The 26286-nt window shown below is 38.8% G+C and overlaps 1 protein-coding gene across 1 annotated transcript in view; it reads left to right on the top strand.

The window, feature by feature from the left end:
- LOC150084395 (cell adhesion molecule Dscam1-like) overlaps positions 1 to 26286 on the top strand; it is a 326343-nt gene that overhangs the window by 120805 nt on the left and 179252 nt on the right. Inside the window, 2 exon segments of the mRNA XM_090375201.1 lie at positions 315 to 584; positions 8777 to 9184. Coding sequence (XP_090231327.1) covers positions 315 to 584; positions 8777 to 9184 — 678 coding nt within the window.

Raw genomic sequence — 26286 nt, 5'->3', positions numbered from 1 at the left:
TTCAATGTCCTGGTCTATTAAAAGCGAGTTGTTCGCCTCGTGGTAACTGAATTAAAAAGTCAAGCATTATTGGAATTTTTTTTTTATTTTATTCACTAACTATAAACAGTAACTGCAATGTTATAACATTTAATAAATTGTAATATATATTCAATTGTAAATGTATAGTAAAATCAACAGACATAATTTTGAAATGATTTTAGTGTGTAGTCGCGCAAAATGTCAGTTAAAATTCTGAATGTTAGAAAAACCTCTTTCAAGACTCTGCTGCAATCGATACCATATGGTCTAAACATCCTTTCTTTCTTTGACAGCACCCCTGAAAGCGGAAATTACCTCTTCCCGCCGCACAGTACGATCAGGAGAAGAGGTGATATTGAACTGTAGCATCGCTGGGAGTCCGGTAAATTCGGTCGTTTGGCTGAAGGACCAACGCCATATCGTAGGAAGTGCTCGAATCAAACGACCAAGCTCAACTCATTTGCATATCACATCTTTCCAGAGAGAAGACAGTGGCATCTACCAGTGCTACGTCTACAACGATAAGGAATCTGTACAAGCCAATGTGCAGTTAAACCTGCAAGGTATCATGTTCTCCGGTAATTTTTTTTGGATATATTTTAAATCTTTTTTGTTAGGAACAGAATTCCAAATATACCCGCATATTTCAGTCTTGAATGTCCTATAGGCAACATTCCACAAAATGAAACTTTTATTATAATTAACTATAAGAAATCCTACAACTTTGGCAAATTTTCTTTAACATATCGGTAACTGAATTGCTATTCGAAGTTGTTGTACGAAGAGAATGGACCACTGACTGCGTTTCTTTGGGAAATTGTGCTGTCACGTAATGATTGATCGATGGCTTACTCTCTCCATCAACTTATCAACTGCAGCGACAAAACAGGCAAGCAGAGAAAGACGGGAAAGGTCAAGAAAATTTGACAGATGGGAGTGGTCGGGTCATCTCGGCTAACAATAGTGAATTATGACAGCTGTTGATGCCATTCAAGAAGGAAGGCTAAAAATAAGTTAGCCAACGTGAATATTTAGTTTCATAAACTGTTTTTTATACTTTAGAAATTATTAGAACGTTGAAAACTTGCAAATGAAACGTCTCCGAGGCAATGGAGATTGTTTTAGGAAGAAAAAATTGGCGGCTATTCCTTTATCCCCTAGGTTAATCTCAATGATGATTATGATGCCATGGTTAATTTTATCTAATAATTAAGTGCAACGGGACAAGAGACGAAGCCTGCAGAGAATACTAAGGCTAATAGTATTCAAGATATCACGAAGACTATATCTGTTTCCACTTCAAAAGAATTAGAAGCACAGCTGATTGGAGTACACACCACTCTGCAAATTTATTAGAGAATTCAGTATTCCGTGGCACGCCTCCTGCTGCTGATGCTTGACACGCTGGGTCAAGTTATACGAACCTCTATAAGAAGAGTTGCAGTGCCATAGTGGATACATAAAAGATGTACCATCAAAAAAGCCGGGAGATCAGTAACCCCAAGAGATGAATGATGATATATCATCGTACATAGACGCAGGCAGTGTCCCTGGTCTTTAATTAGTGGATGCTATGGGACAAAAACAGCAGTGAGAACTGCGGATGAAAGAAGTATTCCACTACTAGAATTGCAAGTGATTCACCTTCTTGCCACATACTCCAAAGAAAACATTACATACCATCACCAAATCCATCTATACCTGAAATTAGGATCTTTTTCGTCCAATTACAGCACTCACTAAGTTCAGGAGTCGATCTATATAACTGCATGCAAGGACCAATTTTCACGTTCCGTGGCTGAAAGAGAGAAAGCGACGGCACTTGTAATGCGATCAGATGAACCACGGTTCACACTGTTTAGTACTGGCAGACGCATGGGGGGGTGGAAAATGTCACATAAATAAACAGATCCAGAATGCATCCTGTGCAGTCCGCTGGTATTGGTGCATTCGCGGTACTGCAAAGATTATATCGTTATTCTGGAGGACCCTTTCATTTCTGGGAAGTTCTCTGAACATTCTTGTAGACCAGATTCACTCCATTATGCTGGCCTTTTCTCTGACGGCAAAGAACCGTTCAAGAGTAACAATATCGCAACCAACAGAGCACAATTTGTGCTGGAATGTACGCAGAGCAGTAGCGGTATAAGGTATAAGGTATGTTAGTGTCTAACGGCTCCTGGGATTTCTCCCATCTCCGCGGGTGTACATTGTATCGGGGCCAGAGATTTGAAGTGTGTGGGGGTCATGTGCTGTGTATTGTGTGGTGCCCTTTGTTCCTCCGGTCTATTAGCCGCCGAGCCCCTAGTGGGACCCGACGTTACCACACCATGCCACGGGGAGGCTGACCGGGTGTACCACTGTAGCTAGAGTACTCTGGCGGGTCCTGCCACCTACTTTCCTGGGATTTCAGTGGCTAGGACCAGATTTAAGAATGAGATGATCGCTGTTTCTTGAGCAACGGTTGTAATTTTAACAGAGCGTAGGGTTGTTCGCTGATAACTTGTTCTAGGGCCAAATAGGTCGGGCAGTAATTTTGATGTTTTTAGATTTAGACCTGTGGGGGCATGAGTGTGTGTGTATATAAAAATATATATACACACACACCCACACACAAATATATATATATATATAAACTAAAAAAAAAAAAAAAAAAAAAAACGTTGTGCAAGAGAAAAGTAAGGGAGGAAGGCAAAGACTGGAGGGTAGGAAACAGAAGAAAGGGGCCAATAGAGAAGATGGCCCCTGATGACAGTGTGGCATGCCCAACGCCTCACCAGAGAGAAGAGTGGGGTGGCGGGTGGACGAAAACCACCTCCCCACAAAAAAAAAAAATAAATAAAAATAAAAAATAATAATAATAAATAAAAAAAAAAAAAAAATCATTCTGTAAGAGAAAAATAGGGGGGGGGGAGTAAAGAACGGATGGCAGGAAACAGAAGAAAGCCGGAAAAAAAAAAAAAAAAAAAAAATGAGAGAGAGATATACCCCGCAAGTTCAGGGTAGGTACAGCTAGCACGGCCAGTCAGTTGCAGCCGACAACTTGCTGGAAATCCAGCAGTGTGAGTGCTGCTATGGTGGATGGGTCATGTTCAGTAAGGTCTAGTTCAGGTGCCGTCATTGGGACTCCATTTGGTGAGTCTTTGTCGCATCCAGACTGAAGGCTGGTCCAGTAGTCCATCACAACGAACAGTGGGGGTGGTCAAAACCGGGAGTCCAAGATTAATGGTCAAGTCCAGGGATCGATGCTAGGCCTCTTCTTGATGAGATGTGTCACGTCTGGTCGAGAAAAGTTTGTCCAGGAATCAATGATGAGGAATTTGTCAAAGTATGTGTGGACCCTGTCTTTGATTGCACTGCTGGTCAAGTCTTGTGCAAGTTGGTCCAAGGCATTAGCATTCATGGCTCAATGATGAATAGCAACAATTGGCAGTCATGGTTGTTATGACCTATTGATTCGGATACTAAGGTGGTGGTAGTGCTTTCTGCCTGGTAAATAAGTCCATTGCAAATTGAGTCAGAGCTCGGTAAGTTTCTTCATTCTGTAGGGTGAGGTGTTCTTGATTTTGGTAGTTGAAGCGTAGTTTTGTTATTAGGATCCTCCTGAAGTCCTCGTAGATTTCACAGCTGTGGGCAAGGTGCTCCCACGTCTGATCCTCTCCACAGTGGCAGCGGGGTGAGTCTGAAATTCTGAAGTCATGTAGTTTTTTCTGGAAGGAGCCATGTCCAGTGAGGAGGTAGGTAGCATAGAGTCCTGGTGAAAACCAGACAGGTGTGAGGGGGTAGAAGGCCCTGACATCAGGGAGGAATCTTTTGGTGACAGCGCCTTTAGTTGATGTCTGCCATCTTTCTTGCCAGGTGTCTGTTAGATGTTCATTAAGTCTCATCTTTTCAGCGTTTCTATTATTTGCTGGGTCAGTGGTGAAACCTGCACAAGTAACTGCTCTTCCTTTGGCTATTTGGTAGAGCAACCCATGACGAACAATCTCCAGGTCCAGTGGAAGAGATCCAGTGAGGACCTGTAGCGCATGGGTGCTGACAGTGCGACAAGCACGCGAGGACAGAAGGAGAAGAGAGCGCTGGATAGTTCCTAGGCGCGATCTGTTTACTACGGTATTGGCCTTCTTGTACCAGACTCCAGAAGCATAGGTGATAACCGGGATGAAAACTGCCTTATAGAAGAGTGACAGCGTTCTGTTCTTTAAGCCCCAGTCCTTCCGGGCAACTCTTGAGACTTGGGCAGCATACTTCCTGATCTTAATCCTGAGTTGGTCTAGATGAGGAGTGAAGGAAAGGTTTTTGTCTAAGATCAAACCTAGATATTTAAGCTCTGTTTTTAGTTTTACTGTAACACCATTGACCTTGATTTGGGGTGGTCTTCTCAAATCAAGGGTGCCTTTTAGTAGGATCGAATTGGTTTTCTCTGGGGAGATCTTTAGGTTGTTATGCTCTGCCCAAGCTTGAAGGGTGGAGATGGCCTGGTTGGCAGTTGCTTCTAGTTGGGTTCTGTTATTGGCAGAAAAGAGCATGACTAGGTCATCTGCATAGGCCTGGGTTTGTACATTGTTGAGTTTGGTGTTCAGGAAATCATCCAGCACCAGATTCCAGAGGAGAGGCCCCAGGACAGATCCCTGAGGGCATCCCCTGAAGACTGGTCTGGAGACACTGCAGTGGGGAGCAGACACGACAACTCGCCGGTCCTGGAGATAGGTCTTGATGCATCTATATAAGTTTTCTGGGACATGCGCTCTTCGGAGTCTGCCCAGGACGCTGGGCCACCAGAGGGAATCGAAGGCACCAGCAAAGTCAAAGGAGATTAGTAGAAAGTATTTGGAGTTGCAGTTGGTAGCAGCTTCAATGATTGTTTCCAGTGCATCAATCGTGGAGCGTCCTTTCCGAAAACCGTACTGCTTAGGTGAGGAGAGACCAGCGTCATTGTAGTGGGCTTCTATTCTATGGGAGATCATCCTTTCGAGAAGTTTGCTGAAGACTGGCAGCAGTGCAATGGGCCGGTAAGATTGTGGCAGATCATGTGGTTTGGTTGCATTCTTCAATATAAGTCTAAGGATTGCAGTTCCTCCATTGTGTGGGGAAGAATCCTTGGTGGAGACAGTGGTTTAACAGGTTGAGTATTGTAGTGGGAATAAGTTCAATGGCCTTCTGGACGATTTCTGGATCGAGCATGTCTCTGCCCGGAGCCTTCTTGTTTCTGATTCTAGATGCAGCTAAGTTGAGCTCGGTTGTGGTGAAGGGTTCTTCAATTGCAGTTGTGTGATATGTTTCATTTTCCATGCAGAGCTGTAGCTGTTCCGGTGTGTGTGGGTCAGCAGGCTGCTGAAATGTAGCGTCTAAAATATTATTGATAGTATCTTGCCACGATCTTGTATACAGTCCGTTCGGTAATTTTGTGGTTGATACGACCTCGCCTCTGGGAAGCTTGTTAGTGGTCACTTTGTACACAATCCCCCAGGGATCGGCGTTCCCTTCAGTGCTTACCAGGGCTTCCCATGAGCGCCTTTTGCGCTGTTTTATTGTTGTGGTATACTGGTTCCAGCAGTAGCGATATGTTGCTATGGCACGTGCAGTTTCCAGACACAAACATCATTGGCAGATTGCGAATCATCTGGAACGATATACATAATATAGACCTCGCCTATCAACTTTTTGACGGATCCAGAAATCATTCTCAAAAGATGATCAAAGGAATAATATCAGCAAGGAAACCAGTTCACACATATTTGAATCCAAGCCACGCAGAATTTCGGTTGTTATCATTTCGGTAAGGAAGAAATGGGTAGGCTCGGACGCTTATGAAAATACTATTATTCCTCAGAAAACACATTTATTAAAGAGGTGCACAGAAATCATGTAGCCCCACAATATGACAAACTCAAATTGAAAAATTAACCAAACACAGATTAAAGTAAATTGATGTTGAAGGACAGAATAATAAGAGTAGTTTTTAGTGATTGGCAAAGCATAGAGAATAGCCTCGGCCATTGGTCATCACAAATTTGTTTATTTTAAATCTTTCTTTTGCCAATCCAGGAACCACAATGATAATAAAGATCTTCTAGTAGAGCATCAGCACACTTTCAGGCGCTCAGAATTTGTAAGTGCAGAACTGGATTCAACTGGCTGCAAATGTTTGTCCACAAATGTTGCGCTCTATGTCATTTGCTGTAACTGCTGGGGATTCAGAGCAGGCAGTGAACCTACTTCGGCTTCTGTACATCTAATGAAGCTTGTACTTGCTTCATTGGATGCAAAGTGGCTTTCAAGATTTGCGGATATTTTTCACGTTTAGTACCATTTCCTTTAAAAATTAGATCTCTTTTGTTGTTTCTTTTTGTACGAACTGTAAGTGAGAATTTCGATGTTCGAGCTTTTCTTCTTCTATTTTCGTTTATTGCTAGTTTCAGGCAGTGGCGAACAAATCTTTCATATTTCTTCATTCCATTTATTTTTAAGCCTATCATCATTTCCCTCAGAGTTTCTGCCTGTAGGAGGATTACATAATGCTGTTAGATATGAGTGAAATCCAAAACATTATATAATGTGTTTTTCGTAGATCCTTCACCCCAGAAACCCCTTTTGTTTTACCTTCTCTTGAAGTTCGGCATTCCGATCTCTCTACCTGCAACAATTATTAAATACCTTTAATTAATGAGACATTCAAAGTTTTCCTTTTTTATTCATTTAGTAGCACCCCCAACTCTGAATCCAGCACTACACATTCTAACACGCACTTTAACTTATCCTATAACCAACACCCACTGGATAAAATATCGAGAAAAAGTAAAACTATTTAAATTATACTCAGAAAGTTTTCCTGAATCGAAACAAATCCATAAAAGAATGAAGAATTTACTCCAAATACAAGATATTGCGACCTAAGTGCAGCAATGCACCCCGAAACAGTTCGTGATTTTGCCGAAAGGTGGTGTAATCGTACCTCAATTGTCAGTTAGACGTCCATGTGACAAGAACTCAACTGCAGTTGATGGTTCAAACAATAGAACTCTAACTGGAGTGCAATAAAAATTTAGTACAATAGAGACCACCCTCCAATGAGAATCGACTTTGCAAATAGCAGCTGAAGGAAGCGTAAAGAAACAACAAAGCATGGGTAGAATTTAACACATCAGAGACAGACGCTAATTGTGTGTCTCCAGCTTATGTATATAACCCCAGAAAGTCTATACAACTTGTAAGATGAAAACTGGAAGCTACATGTCCCACGCAGCCACACTCATCCATCCCCGCCTTTATCTGCATGCATTCAAAAGTCCGGTGGTTCACACACTTCCAAATTAACAAAATTCGGTTCTGCTATTATACCTTTACAGACTAGAAATTGTTTCATTTCGAGCTTTAAAAAAACTCCAAATATCTCTCATTAAACAGAAAGAATGATGTCCATTACGCAATGCTTAATATCCAGTATATTTTTGCTAATAAAATCCAACCGTATTACATTGTTGGCAATAACGCATAAGCGACACCTGGCGAATTTCTGGAGATTCGATAAAATATCAGTAGTTACTTCAGAAAATAGGTAGAAAATTATAACATTCCATAGCAATTAAGCAGTTGCGTGTCTATTAGCATACAAGAGTGTACTAAATGGGAGCTCAGTGTAGCATTAAGAAAACTTCCTCTATCTCTTATTCACGCTACCCCCTAATACATTAATTTGCATAGTTTTCTTAATCTTTGTTTTCATTGCATTTTCCTTAATTAAATTCCCAAAATATGCATTTAAATTACGGCGGCCAGACAGCAAACTTGCATAGTCAAACAACGTTCAGCACTATTATCAACCACCCTTCACAATTATACCAAAATGAGATTGTTGCTCAGAAGGGTTTTATAAAAGGGAAAAAATGAATGGGCACCAGAGGTATGGCTAAGAATGATGGATCCTGCTTAATTAATATAATAAAAATGTAAGGATATTATTTGCACCCCTGAGCCGTGATGAATAAATCATGTGGATATATTGGGTAAACAGATTAAGGATGATTATATTTAAATACAGAATTTCACGATGTTTATTCTTAACACATAATATTCCTATTCAGCACAGGCGTGTGTTTTAATGAGTACTTTGTATTGCATTACGTTATCAGTCTTATATTAAAATTAGAATAAGGGCAATTTGTATAAAAACATCGTGGATTAAAAAAAAGGTTGCGAATCTTCCCTTAATTTACCATAGAATTCTACGCACCCAAAAGGTTTTATATTAAAAAAATGGTTTATTAATCTACAAATAACGCAAATGATCATCTTTCAGCTGATGAGAATAATTTTCAAATCATCATTCGTCAATTTTACAAAACGTTGTCCAAGTCCACGAAAATATTTTCTCGATAATGACTCCTCAGTCAACAAACCATAATATTTTGCAAATATCTGATGATTTGCCGATTTGGAAGCCATTCATCTCTCTCGATGAGGATGACCATCCATCTTTTTCCAAATATTGTCATATTTTAAGAAAATGGTTTCATGGGTAACCGATCAGTGACAACCCAATGTACAAATCACCAAATACTGCAAATAATCGTCCTTCGAGCTGATGAGAATGACCTTCCAATCATCGCTCACTGACATTATTACCAATTGTTATCAGATTCAAAAAAAGATTTCCAGGGTAACCGATCAATGTTCAACTTACTCACAAAGCCACTTATTTCACATCTCAAAATTATTAATTCCATTAATTTATTTTTTTTCTCTCTTGCCACAGAAGAACTTCCGGCCTTCATTCGCATATTTCCCGAACAGATTCATATGCCAGGTCAAGTAATGTCACTACAGTGCGCCGCCACCGGATCACCGCTCCCACAAATCCTATGGACACTTGATGGCTTGCCCGTGCCCGAAAGTCGCCGAGTCAAGTATGGAGATTACGTCCACGAAGATGGCTCGGTCGTAAGTTATGTCAATATCTCCGATCTCACCGTTCCTGACGGGGGACTCTACGGGTGTCAGGCTAGGAACGATGTTGGAGTTGTCAGTCACTTCGCCAGGATCGACGTCTTCGGTGCTCCGTTTATTCGTCCGATAAAGAATATCACCGTCATGGCAGGGAGGACTATTATTATCAGATGCCCGGTATCGGGATACCCCATCGACCGAATTCTGATCGATAAGGGTAAGTAGAGATGAGTTTCAGTGTATATCAGTGAGTGTGCGCGTGCGTGTGTGTGTGTGTAGCGAAGCGCGAACACGAGAAGGGACTCCCCATAGATCGAAGTGGCTAGCTGAGATAGATTTTTGAGGCAAACATGTCGAAACTTTTCAAGAACCTATCAGAGGATGAGAAGACAAAGCAATATAAACGGGAAGGTGATAAGAAAATATATATACCACGCGTATCGTATCTGGTTGTGGCACGTGGTAGATCTCGAGGTCGAATCCAATATCGCAGTTTATTTTTACGTTCGTGTGTGCTATCGCTTGGAGTTATGCGCCAAGCGCAAGCAGTTCAGACAACCCCAAGTCGTGCCAAAGAGAATCTGTTGATTTACGAACTGCATTTCTATTCGCATTGATCCAGATGCCTTGATAAACTCTCCCATTCGCACCCTTTTCAGAGAAAGATGAACTCATCCATTCCATCCTGATTATCTCCATCGTAATCCTGTTTTTGTTATTTATCGATTCTCATTAGCATTCCTAAAAGCTGGTCACTAAAGGCGCCCTCAGTAGGTATATATACGGTATGAATAAGCTCCTCTTTCCACACTCGCCGAAGTGTATACAAGGGTCGTTACGTAAACCGCCAATGTCTGATTAATTTCATAACTTAATTACCTGCTTATCGAGAGAGAATTTGCTCACTAATTGAAGTCACAAAATCTAAATGAGATACTCGAATTAAAGCCGCTATCCAATAAATAGGCGAGATATTTAGTTTACTCAGCAACGTTTGACAATGGTGGTAATCAAATTTTACGAGCAACATCTTCCTAACCAAAGTAACACAGAATCATTTGATGCGATTTAGTCGGAGTTTCGCAACGACCTTCCCTTTGATTATGAAAGCCTTTAATCATTAGAAGAGAACATTCATCAAAGGTGTACGCAGTTTCATATATCTCATTGCAATACGAATTCTCCACTCTCCAAGCCTGTCAGTTCACTGTATTTCTGTTAAAACAGTTACCTTTGTCATTTCGGTGTTTACCATATTACAGTGTCTCGTCTGAATGAAAACATGGAGAAATACGCAAGTGCCAGGTGGCTATTTTGGGCTTAAATCGAATGCTTTTAAACTACAATCGACTTAAGATATAGTGTGACATTTTGATTTTACTTCTGCGTGTTTTTTCGGAGTTTTCTCTCAGAACTACTCCATAGCCTTTATTAACTTTTATACTTTCCTCCTGGTTCTCTCCGGCCCTGCTTTATCGAGGGAGCAAATTCTTTTCTTATCGATTTCCCTCTCTCATTTCACTTTCCTTCTCTCTCTCTCTCTGTGCCCATTAAGTGTGCCTTCGCATCCTCTGGTCATTCTCAGAATCATTATAATGCAATTAAACTGTCATCATACTCCTAATGGAGGACGGACAATGTACACGTTTTGTAAACAAGGCACTGATTCTATTACGCAGAAGAGAACTCTTCCGGGAAAGCAGTACTTCTTCGGAAACAGTATTTCCTAACGCTATATCAACACCAAGATGCTGTTGTCCGAGATGGTTGGCCGATACTCGAAGTCGTTCTGTGTTTAGAAAGGTCCTCTGCTGATGTAATTAGTGGATTTTGAAAACGGTTGGTGCAAAATCAGAAGTTTTCATTTTAAATGCTGTCAGCGCATTTAATTATTACTGAATTACTGCTGTTATACTTTAAAGATTATTTTTGGCATAGAATTATTAGGCGTGTTATTAAATATGCAGAAAATACTTATTGTCTTCATAATGTCCGTTTGCCCATCCGCATGTAATAATTATACCCATCATAGACTTTCATATTTTACATTTCAGTCTGTTAGAAAGATTTATCGAGCATTCCTAAATTTCATTAAGATTGGACGGATAGAAATCTGGAAATTATAATTTTTTGTCCATCCGCATGCAATAACACAATTCTCAGTGGACGATTTTGTTAAAATTTTGTATTTAGCTCTTCTAGTACGATTTTTCGAACCCTGACCAACATACTCTACCCACATACTGTATATTGTAGTTGGAGTACTCGATATTATGTTTGTTGCCAAGCGCTGATTAGAATAATGAATTTACATTATGGCGGGTGCTGATTCATTGCCCATTTATTTCTTTTTGCCATTCCATACCTACGAAGTATCATTTATGATACCTCGTAGTGGTATCATAGAACTTCACTGATAGTACAATGCACTCCTCCTGCAGATGTTCTCCAGGTATCCACCCCACCCGTCCATCTAATCGATATAAGATGTAATGATATTCATCACTCCATAGAACCGATTTCCACTGCTCTGTTTGCCAAATAAGCGTTTGTTGAATTGTGTAATTCGAGGTTATTGATTGCAATTGGTTTCTTTGGCTTTATGCGCTGCCGCTCTTCCATGAAATTCCAGGCTGTGGAGTTTCATACGGACTGTGCTTGTTCAGACCTCAACCTCTGCTGAGGCCTTTAAGTCCAAAAGATGTTTTGCAGGGATATCTGAAGAGAATGGAGAACTGCCCTTCCGAGTACTCTCGCGTCACGTGGAGTGAGCCTTCGTGGTGGCACCCTCACTCTGCCGTTTCATGAAACATCACCGACGGTCGACTCTGAATTGTGTAAGCTGGCATTAATTGCACGAATCAACAAGTCAGCAATGTGACATCCGACAATAACGCATCTCAAAATCAATCAACTCGTCATACCACGAGCTGACTGAGGTCCAACGCATTATGAAGTCACGGGTGTCCATATATTCTTCAAAGGGTAGTGTATTTGTCTCCTAGGCGATTGAATTTTAACTATTGTAACCTCACAGGAGGACACTATGCAGAAAGATTAAATAATTTCCTTTGTAGTTTAATTTTCATGCTGTTTTTATAGCATCGCCCAACTTCGACATTACAGGCTAAACTAAGGGATGGATGGTTTTGCCCATTGTGTTACTGAACAATGCTTTTTCAAACCAAATAGATTGGTTACCGTCTATGGGTGGGTAACAAATGAGAAGTATTTAAATAAAGAAAATGTATTCGTCAAATTATATTAATGCTTGGAGCGGCGAACAGGACGGAACGCTCCCTTCAAGATTACTTCAACCAGCCACCATTTGTGTAATAGGTTCGTTTAGATATAAAATAAAACGGGTACCGAAGAACCACTTATGTCATCAGTGATTCGCTTTCAATTTGTTCACAATCCCTTCCTATTTCTGTTCTTTTTCTGCTTTATGCTTGGAGTAAGGAAAAATTACTTCTTGGTGCATTCAAATGGCTTGGGCTGTTTCTCCTTTCGCTAGTCTGAAGAATGGGAAAATAGTCCTCTGTTAATGACATCGAAGCACTTTAATAAATTACTTTTTCGACCCCCTACTGCATCCCCTATCCTCTCCTTAAATTACAGCGAACAGCTAATTTATACGATTGCATCTACCTTGACCTTAATATTCAGAGAAATCATCTTTTGAACCAGCGCCAGTTTCGTCCGTACTTGGTGTGATTTAAAGGCAGTTCTCGATTATTCAGTTCGAGTTTTCTTCCATTATATCTATCTGTCTATCTATAGAGAGCTACAAAAGCACTAAGCCATCTTAATTAATGCGTCACTCGAATTTATCCGCGTTTGCGTGTAAGCTTTGATCACATCGATAAGGTTCGTGAGAAGGCGGCGCATGGTCTTCTGTGTTCAATTCGCATTATCGAAGTTGGAGCAAAGTTAATTGTTATCCATCATGGAAATAAATATACTTGTCTTCGAAAAAAGAAATATTTTTAAAAAGGAATGTTGTTATGGGGAATCGATTAACAAATTGCAGTCACTCAGGTCTCAAGGCTCTTGATGAAACACAAAATCTCCGGCGAATTATCTTGGGATTTTTACATGCCTACTTATTGCATACCCCATGCATCCAGATAGTAAGTTTTCATTGGCTGTTTGAAATTTACTTATTCCTTTATAAATTGGCGTGCTCAGATACGTACCAAGATAACAAAATTCTTAATCTTTTCTTAGAGAAACGTGAAACTTTAGACTGCAAAAATGGCGCCGCATTTCATCCAGGGATTTAGTGTAGGATATGGCAGCGTTAGTTTCCGGTGCTACGTTCATTACATTTCGCTCGAGACAAAATTAATCTGTCAGTATCCAAGATCACAAAGCTATCATCTTTCTTCATTACTCTAAGTATTTCAGCTTGCGCGTGTCCTGTATATAGTAGGCTAAAAAAAATATTTCGAACATGGACAGAAACTTAAATCGAAATTCAAGACGCCTTCTCCAGCGAGGCTCAATATTTAGGGATTACTGTAAGTTTCTTTTTAAAGATAAAAGTCTCTTTCTTAACACATATATCGAGGATAACTTTCTTTTAACTTCTAAATTTATTCTTGGTATCGAGTAGTTTTTTTTCAATCTCTCAAAATTCCATTTACGTTTCGATGTAGAGTTTCGTGTCGTACTGAACTTTATAAGTCAAAAATTGTTTATGTGTAGAGTATTAAACTTCTCTTGGAATAATTTTGTTCAGCAATAGTAATCTGAGTCCTTTATTGAAAAAGGAACCTCGTCGACACTTTCCAGGATATCAGATTCCCATGCAATGCTTATAAACGGAATCCATGCAGTAATAGATATACACTGATGTCTCCAAAAATTAAGTTACCAACATAAAATCTAAGACGTCAAGAAAATATGCAATTCGTAGAATTCTATCTCTTTTTTTGGAATAGGATTACTATAAAATTTAAATGACATTGAGTACAAAAAGCAATGTCTCATTTTCTTCGTGTTGAGGAGCTTCAAATCAAACTGCGGTGACACATTTGTAACATAATTAAAACTGATATAAATAAAATAGAATATAATATTTTGCAATTAGAATACTAGAGAGTAAAAATATATAGATTTCCGGCTTACTAATAGATACCTGTCGTATAGACTGTTCATGCTTATTCATGCGAACACACTTCGTCAACAACCGCATCATTTTCCGATTGGTCAGTTGAATCCTCTTGGCACAATTGCTTACCCTTGGCTTTGTCGCATAATGCATCATAGATTCAAAGATGGGATGAATACAAGTTCTCCAGTTTCTGTTGATTGATTATTTATTGCTATAAATATGCATTACTTCAAGCCAACGTCTCTGTTGCAAATCCTTATCATAACTGATAAGAAGGATCAACAACAGAAACATTGTTCCTTAAGTCAATTTTATAAATCACTCCACTCCTAAACATTTAGTGGAGGATTTAATAGGGAGGACTGCAGATTGTAATTTCAAAACCCAACTCGTATTTTTCTTGTGTTCTTTTTCTCTATACACAACCGACACAACAGTTGAAACTATATTTATCAAATATATGCTTTTAGAAGGTTTTCTTAATGAACACGTAGTCATTTTCTTAATTAACATTTTAATAATACGCATAAATTACCATTTAAATAATTCGTTCCCTTTTTCTTTATTTTTTTGTAGATGTTATCAAACATCCTTAGTTTTAATATAGACAGTTAATTTCCTCATTATATTGTTTTAAAAACAGAATTGGCCTTTTTTTCAGACATCCTCCATTTAAGTCTGTACTACATACACAACTTTTGGGTATATAGTATACACTAAATATTTTTCCCACTTGTAATTTATTGTATTATTAACAGTAAGATTCTAAATCCAGATTATAGTAGTCCAATAGAAACACACTTAAAGTTCCAACACTCTTGTTAACGACCATCATAAACCAAGCGAATTAAAGACGTTCTGAACTAATTAAGATGGACTCCTAGAAAACACCACTTAACGCAGCGTAAGAGAAGATAAGGGTCCTAAGGAAATTCAAACGCCACCGCCGAATTAATTACATTCAAGAAGAAATTTAAAGTTACTGAAACTGCTTGAATTCTAAGAATGGATTACAGAACAGTCCTTAAATCGAAGTATTTTAAACATCTGACACGTTAGCGATTTCTTCCTTTCTTTCTTCACTTGAAACACCTGTCTTCTGGTAAAAACACTGTAATTTCATTAAGGCAGGATCAGCTGATATCGCAGACACATAAGAAAAGACCGTAATGGACCTAAAATGTTCCTCCGAAATCAGATAAGATGTGGTTAATAATTCAAGATACAAATGGAAAGGTGTGGCACACGTTCCCTCTCTGGCCCAGTGTCGCTGTACAATTGAAGATTATTATGGGAAGGTTTCGCGTTGCGTAGCAACAGGGGGGGGGATACAAGAGAGTTTGCTTAAAAACTTTTCATTTTGGTTTCCTTATTAGAGTTTTCTGAAGTATTCTTGTCAATCAGGAATACTTCGATACAGAATTTATAGCTGGAGTACATTTGACTGGCACGTGCCGATTTTCGTTGCGTTTCGCTGCATCAGGTGAAACCTGCAGTCTCGTGCCAGTTTCCAGTTAATTCACTTCCAATAGAGGCGGATGTTTCATAATCGATTTCCGATTATCGCATTGTACTAGGGCAAACAGGTTTAAGGCAAATAGTGACCTAACAGACAGTTCTCCAATCTACAAAACGAAACTCCAATGGTAATTCCAATTAAATTAGTTAATTTCATCCATTTTTCATCCAATTTAATCCGATTATTACCAATTACTGTACTCAGAGCCAGTGGTGATTACACATTTCGATTATCTCAACCTGCATCGTTTTAATTTAAAATAATGACATTTCTTTCAAATTAAGATTTTAAATCTTAAAAGATGAATTAAAATTCATTCTTAAATCTTAAAAGATGAATTAAAATTCATTCTTAAATCTTTTAAGGTAAATCTCTTACCTTAAAAAGGATAAATTTCTTTATAAATTTGAAAGTTTTTAAAACTCTAAAAAATAACTTTCCAGAAAAACTGGCTGAAATGTTTCTAAGGAGTTCAAATGTACGATTAGATGTCTTAAATAAAAATTATGATAAGTTCTTAAAAACCTATTTAACTACCCATGCCAATGCGTTATCATCTACATCTCCAAAAACAATATACAAATTAAATAAAAGACATTACAAACACCCTGTAAATTATAAAATATTCCGTTAAATTAAATATAATTTATTTTAGGATATAACATAAATAGTTTTATGCCTCAAGTCATCTTCGACTTTACTTTTATCTTACAACGCTGCTACTAAATGGCACAATTTCCGAGTGAAAGGAAATCAGAGTCCCACTTTCAACTGAAAAACACAATAATTCTCTTCGTAACGAATTTGTTAGCTTCCATTACTGCTAAACACCTTAATAAAGCACCCCAGTTGTGAATGCATAACTTTCAATACGACTTCATTAAACGGAATGAGTAAGCTAAGTTATCGCGTGGGGAAAGGCGTAATTAAATAATAAAGTCATTTTGCCCAAAATTATGATACTCATAAACTTGCAAATCTCTGAAAATTCCGCTCCAAATGACAGAGAAATGAAAACTAAAAACTAATTAACGCAAGACTGATGGGGATAAGTGAAATTTTTATCTTCAGTTGTAAACTAGGGGAGGCAGTCTATCCACACAAGAGAATATTTGAGGCCCGAGTAGAGATAGAGTTTTATTTCATAATTCCATTTAAAAGTGTTCTCTTTACTGGAGCGGTGAATTCCCTGGGGAATGAGAGCTCGCACATAACGTGCTTTAAATGGCAAACATCGTTAGAAGTGCATTTTGAGATCCTTCCGTTTAGAAAGTAAAAATAGTAGTTTTACTTCGTTATTTCTAATGGCAGTAGCATGGTTATATACCTACATTTGTTGGTGTACTGAGAGATATCTCTAATTCTTTATGAAATTTGCCGAATCCCTTAATACAATGACAGTCTATCCCTCTAAAGTCTGGGTGATTTATATATTTGCTAAAGAAAAAGTTGCGTGAATGAACTGTCGGTGTGGTTCAGTTGTCCGTTTTGTTGGATGAAAAATCGGAAAAGTTCTAGCCATCTTCGACAGAACACGAACCAATGCGGGAAAAGTTCACTGCAGAGTGTGCTTTTAAGAACAGAAGCTTAACTCAAAAATTAAGCTAGAAGTAAGTCTGGTTTTCATGGTTCCTTCAGCGTACCCAGCACTTCCACCATGTTTCCCGTTTCACATGCTTGCTTTTGATCACCAGTGTTTGTGCAACGATGTTCACAAGCTAATTTGCACCTTGACTGGGATGAAAATTCGAATAAATCACAGGAAACACTTTCTGTACTTGCGATCGGAATTCAGTGGTCCTCTCTTAATACAATTTTTAGGATCTTTGTCCTTCCACATGTGGAAAAGGTCCAGTTCCTAGTCGTCTGTAGACGGATAGAATTTTTATTGGACTCCTATTTCATATTGTGACCGATTTATTTGGTCTTAAGCGAGGGTGGTAACTCGAATTTCTCAGAGGAAAGTTTCCCTCTGAGAAAAATGCCTATTTTTCTCATCAATGCTTGAGATCTGTATTTATGTTCTCAGGTCGGATTTGCCTATTTTTCTGGATGAAAAACCTTGCTGCCCTCGTCAAGACCGACTGACTCAGCTGCGTTGTGAGAAAAACTAGAAAGAATTCGAAGCATCCACAAGATTCCAACCAAGGCGTGGAAGAATGGTGCTTGATGGAAACTGCGTAACATGCGTGTGCTCGGGAGGACCAGCTCTACCATTTGCGCTGACTTGTGGTTATTAAAACCTCTATATCTACGCTTACTAATGAAAAAAGAAAAAAAAAAACATTCATTATAAACTTTTATGCAATATATACATCATCAATCAAATTGAGTAAAAACTTTAAAATATTCGCTGGATATGTTTATAGGATACAGAATTTTGGCAGGAAGAAAAACGGGGATTTTCTCCATTCGTTAAAAGATGCCAAGACATTAACAATCGTAAGCCAGATTCCTTTCTTCCCTCTGCAGACATTCATTCATATACCACCGAATTTGTTAAAGAAGCCCTCTGAGCGATCCATCAACAGAGAGAGAGAGAGAGAGAGAGAGAGAGAGGAGGCCCAATGTCGTCATAGAACCGTTTAGGGCTCGTGCGACTTTGAACAGTGATAAGTGTCTTGTGGTGCTCCTCTGTATTTTGGCGCATTGCCAATTGTCAGCTCCACTAGTTTTATCGGGCTAAGCCTGTGGCAACATACGTTAGTCCAGTCAAGAATCTAACAAAAATAAATGTACCCGGCTGTACAGGGATTTATGGAGAGCTGGGGACATTGTCGTCACACAACAGCCAGATATACGAGTTCTTGAATTCTTCGCGTTCTTTCCACTCTTAAACAAATTAGTTTCATTCCCAGTCGAGGTCAGAGGTTTTATTGTAGTAAGCTGAGAACTAGAAAATGAATATACAAAGAAATTATACGAGTTTAATCTTTGTGGTACACGCTGAGCTTGTCGTGGCACGATAAAGGGATGCTTAGCCATACAAAAGACTTATAAAGGACAGAAATGAAGAAAATGGACTTTAAATCATATCGCATAACTACCACTGACATCCTGGGGTTCGCAAACAGGAGTTTTGTTTCTTTGTGCATTGGCGAAGATCGTATCCGCGAGTTCAGAGGGGGGAAACACAGCGGAGGGTCGAAAGAGGAGGCAGTGGAGAGACGGAACTGAGTTCATCAATTCTCACTCCAATAGGAGAAACCGACTCCATTGTAATTTATACTTTTTCCATACCAGGAAATAAAACAAATCTCTTTCTCCTATCATTAATGGCCCTTGAAAGTGAACATTTAAGTTGCATTTACGATTACTGTTAAATTAGCCTGAAAAAGGCAGTGTTAAGTAAAAAATAAAAATCGTTCAAACAAAAGTAATATCTGCTTGCACATCGCGAACGAAAATAAGTTGGTAATAAACCATCTACCTTTCGTTCACCCCCCCCCCCCAACTACCGAATTCATAAGTTGTTAAAAAGTGATAATGACATTTATAATAATCTGCCACTTTGGCAATCGAGGTGGCAATGGTGTATGGCGCGTCATTATTATTTTGGCCACTTTTTTCTGCTACCTCTAATTGCTCCTGCGAATCCCTCTTCCGATAATGGCAATGTATGTTCAAGAATGCGTGTTAAATATACGATGTGCCTTTTTCTAAGCTATTATCATTTTTTATCATTAAACCCCCCCACGTACCCTCCATCCCCTTATTCTTTCCCGTTCGATAAATGGAGTAGCGAAAAAGCTTGTCTCGTTGCAATTCGCTCATCACTTTTTCTCCATTTTGGTATTTTCGTAGGGTTTTTAACCCCCGATTTCGTTCAACCGTAATAGCAAAACACATCGATTTTCTCTACTGCTTATTTACACCGAAATGATTTTTATATGGTTGATCATATGATGCACTGTGGATTAGCCTTTTTATCTTCCTTTTTCCACTTGTGTTTTTCCTATTTTCTTAGATGAACACAATCTATACGTTCATTTTTATAATCGGTCAACAACATGCTCTGGTTGAAGAAGACAAAACCACAGAATTTCATTTTGATAAGCGCAGTTTTAAGGAACTTACTCCAATTGATTAAAAAAAAGTACCGCCTAGCGGACGGTCAGTGAACTAACCATTGCAAAAGCGAAAAAAATTACGTAAGCGAATAATCCACTGTTGCGTAAACAATGGAAATGGACCAAAAGACATTTTACTGTTTCCAATCGACTCAATGCACGACAGGAACAATAAAAATTGGAGGAATGGTACTGATTAGTGGAAAATACATCTTGAAGAGGGAAAAAACGTTTACCACCCCCTCAAATACCACACAACAGAGCGTTCTTTGTTTTAAATCATCTTTAATTTCAGACACACATACCACCCTAAAGCCACACTTCGTTTCCTTGAAACAATGCTAAGCTGTCCACCTTAAATAATTGCACAATGATAATTGTACATCAATAACTATTCAACTTCTCTGTCTTATGCTATTAAAGCTTGCCAGTCGCTCTAGAAAATGAAAAAGTACGGTACTTCAATGAGTATAAGAACGATTCATTAAATTCTTTCATTTCTAAATGGTTATAGAGTTGCATTGTGTTCGAGACAAAGGCAAAACTTCCATTATTTTTCTTAGGTTTTTACTTACTTTTTGTCTCCGCTTTTCTTTTCTGTTATCCCATTTATCCGCTAACCCTCACACAACTCAAGGCTTAAGAATCGTAAGAGGCTATCTTCTAAAGAATAAGAAGCCATTGTTAACAATAATGAGCTATCTTAAAAACTAGGAACCCTACAAGTAATTAAGTAAAATTATGTTCATTTTCTAATCACAAGCCACCTGAGCAGACACACCGTTTTTCTTATTAACCCCAGTTATCAAATAAGCCACTCTTGATTATTAGCATATAAATAGCGCGGCAAAAAAAAGTAATGAGATTGAATTTTTAAATATATATGTGTATCTTTAGGCCTAATGTCTTTTAACCGCCAATTTAAAATTTCCATGCATCCACCACCTCTGAGCGTATATTTCGTGTCTGAAACAGAGGCCCATTTATTGCTGTCTTTCTTGTGATTTGAATAGTTGACCCCTGAAGATAACATGACATTGAAATTATGAATTATTTAACTTTACCGTTAGAAACAAAAGAAAAGAACAACAAAAAGCTGTGTAAATCTCGGGGGAAAGTCCCACTGAAAGAGACGATATGTTACGAACGACTTAGCGAATGAGGCTCTGTCCCAAACACAAACATTTCGATGGCGTAAGCGTTTTAAAGAGGGCAGAGGAGATGTAACTGACGACACTCGAAGTGGACTACCGGAAACGGTCAGCAGCCCGAACTACAGGAAAAAGTTGGGATTTTCTAGAACGTGACTACCTACTAACTGTGAGAATGCTAGAAAGTCAGTTAAATGTGGATTAGGAATCGATAAAATCCATAATTATCACAAATTTGGAATGGTTGTTCCATATTGTTTGAGTGATAAGGAAAAGCTTTCTAGCGTCTCTGGCCCATAAGCAGGACGCAGTGCCCAACCACCCTTCTGAACGTGAAAGGACACGTTTCGCAAACGTTTCGGACTGGATTTCCAAATCCTTCTTCAGCAACCGAAGTCATAAGTGAGAAAAGTCACACAAAGCAACAACTGTCTATTTTCTGACATCATTCAGGTAACTCCTTCTTCGTATTCCTTCATTAGTCATTACAAACGTAGCAATGGAAAACTCATAAGAAAGAATTAGAAAATACAGAACTTGACTCTCATTACGAACGACTTTTGCTAGTTAATCTGTTACTTACTCGAGAATTCCTTAAGGATTTGTTAGTTTATGGGGCTGTCTCCTTTTCGGAGCTTCTATGCTTATCTGGTATTAAAGTCCATCCTCTCGGGGGTTGGATGTCATGGCAGAAATGGCTGCCTCCTTAGAGGCAGCCATTTCTCTGGCGAGACCGAGATGTTTCGGGTCTGCGGCAGTTTACATTTGTTCCGATAATGAGTATGGATGGGATTCCATTCACTTGGGTTTAGAGAAGTGAAGACAGTCGACATTAGCAGGTTGGTAAATATCAGAGGGAAAGAAACATTTATTTACTCAGTTGATGTATCGTTTTAAGTGCTGGAAAATGTCTGATACAAAAACATCGCGCCATTTGCAGCCCATAAAACACCTAATGAGGTTTTAATCGCTTTCTCTCATGTATCAGATGCTGTGATGAAAAGTCAGGATGCTAAAGAGATGCATTTCTTTTTTTCTTTCAGGGAAAGATCAGAAGTAAATTACACTGGCAAAGAATTATTAGCACTACTTTGAATATCTCATGAGATTGCAAGTCATGTTATCATACAAGATGATCATTAAAATCATCATTAAAATGTTATTACCGTCTTATTTTGATATACATCTCTGGAAATTTAAAGATGTCTTAAAATACTATTATTAATTACTGTAATATCTTACAATAAAATATTTTTATTTATCTTAATGCATCAGTTATAGTAATTCAGATTAATTTGTCGAATTACAAGTCTGGCCACTGCGGCTGCAATGTATCCCACGACTTGATTTCTTCCTTTGAGGGCACATGAGGGTTATGGTACCCAAGAAATATTCCCAGACAATTTAAAAACTGAGTAGAATCATGGATACTATTATTAAATCACAGAAAAATGCTGAAATATTCTGAAAGCAATAAAGTTCTCCAGAAAACTCAAAGTTACCACCCAGTTGATAGTTCGTCACCAAGCACCACGTGTTGTAAATTCATCATGCTGCGACCAATGGAGTTAACAGACTTAATGGATGATACTAGGCTGCCACATAAACAATCGGTCTGCAAGTGAAATTTCAACGGCACTGAAGATTCGACGATTGGTGATTGATCTGAAAATGGAAGCGAACTGGTGCTGGAACAGTCACGAAATGGCCATAAAAACTCCCGAAGCTGACAGAACGTGACAGGAAAGGCCTGCAATTGTCCGCTTAGAACGCAGGTCGGCGTTGTAGCAGCACACACAAACAGGTCCTTAGTGACACAACCAGAACACACCAGCGCTAATACAGCGCGCAAAACGCTACATGATATGGGTTACCACGGTTGTGCAGCTGTCCACAACTTTCCTTTGTTGTGCTTTTCCATTGTCTGTGGAAAAGACCAATTTGGAAAGGAGTGGGAGTCACGGTACATGGCCTACCAGTCCCACAATAGTGTCCTGGTTTGGTGGATTCCAGAAGAAAGCTAGCTGCCGGACTCTATCTTCACCTGAAAATGAAGCTTGGAGGAGGCAGCGTGATGGACTGGGTCTGCTTTTCATATTTGGCCTGAGACCATTCGTTTTTTTTAGACAAAATCGTGACTGCGGAGGGCTATCTACAGGTCCTAGAAATTCGAAAAGATGGACTGGTCAGCTCAGAGTGCTGACCTCGTCCCACAGAAAACTACTGGGATGAACTGGATCATCAAGTTCGTGTGAGAAGACACTGCATAAGATTCTGCTTAAAGTGATCCCTCCTCTGAAGGCCGAACTGTGGAAAATATCTCTGGATATTATAAGAAAGGTTGGTAGAGTGCTCCACAAAGACTAGTGAGGGTCGTAAAGGCTAAAGAGCTCAGCTCACACTGTATTAGTTTTCCTATATTAAAGGTTATTTGTAGATATGCGTATGTCCGGACATTAATGGTAAGGCTGTGTACCTCTAGATATCATTCTGTTCCATTTTGCGCATTCTTTCTAATAATAACAGCATCAATACTACATTAAGAATTCTATTTTAATAGTAGTCCTTTTACTAAAACTTATTTTGGCCGTTGAAGTTTGTTTATCAAAGTACACTTGGGTTATTCTGCAAAGATCCGCTTGTTTTCAAAAGCAATTATTGTAATATTCATCAGAAACGTCGCATCTCGAAATGGTCGAAGAAAATATCTTTCCTAGTGGTAACCGTAGCAACGAACATTTGCAGTGAGCCATTAGAAACGTTACTAGACTCGAATTACATCCTTTGCTCCATTACTCATGAGGCCACCTTCATATAAGTCAGTTTTCCTCTTTCCCTATCAGTTATAATTTCAGACCCATTTCGATATCTGATCTTTTGTCGTTAGTCGCTGCTGTCGATCGTATCTCCAGACTTTTGTTTTGTCTTCTCATTAATGGAGAAGCATTTAACTGATTGCTGTGTCTTTTCTTATCAGCCAATCGGCTATTGATCTTAGACATTTCATTAAGATAGTCTACTGTATATCTTTTATCACCCCACAGTTTGATGACTCGTTCTACGTGGGAGGAGGAGCTTGCACAAATTTTTCGACAGCTCATTATGACCTTGCTCTCTTTCCATTTGAAATATCTATTCAGAAATGCAATAAATCCAAATAGTGTTGACTTTCCTAATCTTAGGAGTATTTTTAATCGGTGGCTGCACCAGATGGAAACTCCAGAAGTGTTCATTGAAACAAAGACAGCGGGGGATGATTAGATCATATTACAAGATGATCGATAAAAGGACTACAGTATTTTAAAATCATTTCTGTACAACAGGATCCGATATTCAATATCCGACTAGATTCAACATGGCCGCTAAGCTGTCACCTTATGTTTCACTGTCGAAGAATTCTTGGTTTTTCGCTTACGTATCCATAGAAAAACAACAAAATTCTATTAATTATAGTAAAGGAGATAATCCCAGCAGTACCTTTCTCATCAACCTAAGTGCTTTTCACAATTTTATACACAATTCTGTATACAGTAAGTTCCAGACCAATGGGTCCTATCTCACAAACTTTTCTGTGCATTTTATGTAGCAAAAGAAAAGTGGTAAATACTGTAAGTGTACTGAGGTTTCTTCCGATGAGAAGCTTTTCCCTTCTGATGTACATAAAATGAAAGACAACACCTTTCTTCCTAATGACATGGAGCAAATTGATCTGCCCTTGCATAAAACAGAAACAAAACGAAAATACCTATCCAGCGTCAATTGCGTAACATATTTTTTTATTCTTTGAAGTGGAGAGTTATGTTGCCCGTGTCTTTTTTTTTTTTTTAAATAATCTTGAAAGAGGGATGTTCTAAAATTACGTGCAGATATTGTAACACTACATTACCTTTGCTAGTTTAGATTAATTTCTTTTAAAATGCGCATTTGGAAATTTCTTTAAGGAATACTAGAAGTTCTAAGCACTGGTGGTTGCTTAAAATAAGTACCAAGGCAGCTACGACTACGAGGCGTCCGTTTATAATGTCAGTAAATTTCATAAGTTCTGTGGTCGCATTTAACTGATGAAAAACTCAAGTTACCCGGAGTGAAAATCCTCATAATGGGGAAGACAAAGCAAACTAAGACGTTGGAAGGAGTGGCATGAGGAATATCCTGAAAATAATTCTTAAAAAGCTCTATTGTTGTTGGTAGCCATGGTGGTTTTAAGGGGCATCAGCGATTCAAATAATATTGCGTAATTGTGCCTTGCATGGTTCCCGGCTGATTTCATGTTGGACAAGTTGAAAAACACGGAATAAGTCAAGAGGGACTCTACTCCATTAGCCCGAGTTCGACTAAGCATAGTTCCAATTGAAGTAGCAATTAGAAATTCATCCAGTCATCGAAGTAGACTCGAACGTGGGCCTTTCCAAACGAGTGACAAGTAACAAAACCACTGCACTGTCTCGGAGGAAGAAAGCTCTGAATATAAAGGAAAAATTCCAATAAGATATTATGAAAGTAACATGGAAAATATTAACAACAGAATTAGAAGGAAAAGAGAGTTCGACAAAGCAAAGAGTGTGTTCATGAATTTGTTGACGTTACTTTTAAGAGTTTAATGGCAATTTCATTAAGACTAAGGAGATGCCACTGACCATTGTGCTCAGAGAACGAAGAATGTCGAAGAACGGAGACTGCAATAACAAACGACGCCCCGATGTTCCTCCCAAAGGGCGTGAGGAATGAAACTTTAAAACAGCGCGTCTCCTATTTAAATGGGCTTTTTGAAAAACTTCGATGCTTTTAGTAAAACTTCATCTCCGTTGATAAGGAGAAAAACGATCCTGGTGTGGGGAAAAAAAACCCGGCCAAGTGTCAAACTAACTGTTGTACTCCTGTTTGTTGGGCTGTCTTTGGGGACAAAGAAATTTCATTTTATTTTTTGCACACTGCCACCGATTGTTCACGATTTAGCCAAATTAATGATATTCGAGCGAAAGTTGCGGTGATTAATTACGAAATCGATAAGCTATTTTCCCTCCCATAATTCATTAGGTTGGTAACAGCTGCGTATCTTGAAGTCTTTATGCTGAGGACATGTAACTACTATAAATAGCCAGGTCGTTAATAGCTTACCTGCCTGCATCCACGCAGCTAGAAGATAGTTTATAAAAGTTCCTAAACTTGGAGAAAAATACCAGAGAAAGAAGTTTTGCTGAGCTCCAGACTTTAGTATCAAGTCATAAACATTCCATTATGAAGGAACAACTCACTGACTCGTACACTATTCATAAGATGGACAGAATTAATGGACTCAGTCAAGAGCGATTAGGCACAAAGTAAGGCAAAAATTTCTATGAACATCGAATGAGATAAAAGCTACACTGCTTTGCTTAACGTAATGGCCACTAATACGGTCGGGAACACGTCGACGGATTTTTTAAATTGAGATTTTATACTCAGGTTATTAGCAAACAA

This window comes from Mastigoproctus giganteus, chromosome 6, assembly GCF_048544385.1.
Source record: "Mastigoproctus giganteus isolate SK-2022 chromosome 6, ASM4854438v1, whole genome shotgun sequence".
NCBI classification, from domain to species: domain Eukaryota; kingdom Metazoa; phylum Arthropoda; class Arachnida; order Uropygi; family Thelyphonidae; genus Mastigoproctus; species Mastigoproctus giganteus.
Note: the sequence above shows the minus strand (reverse complement) of the source record. Positions and strands in the feature narration are given on the sequence as shown.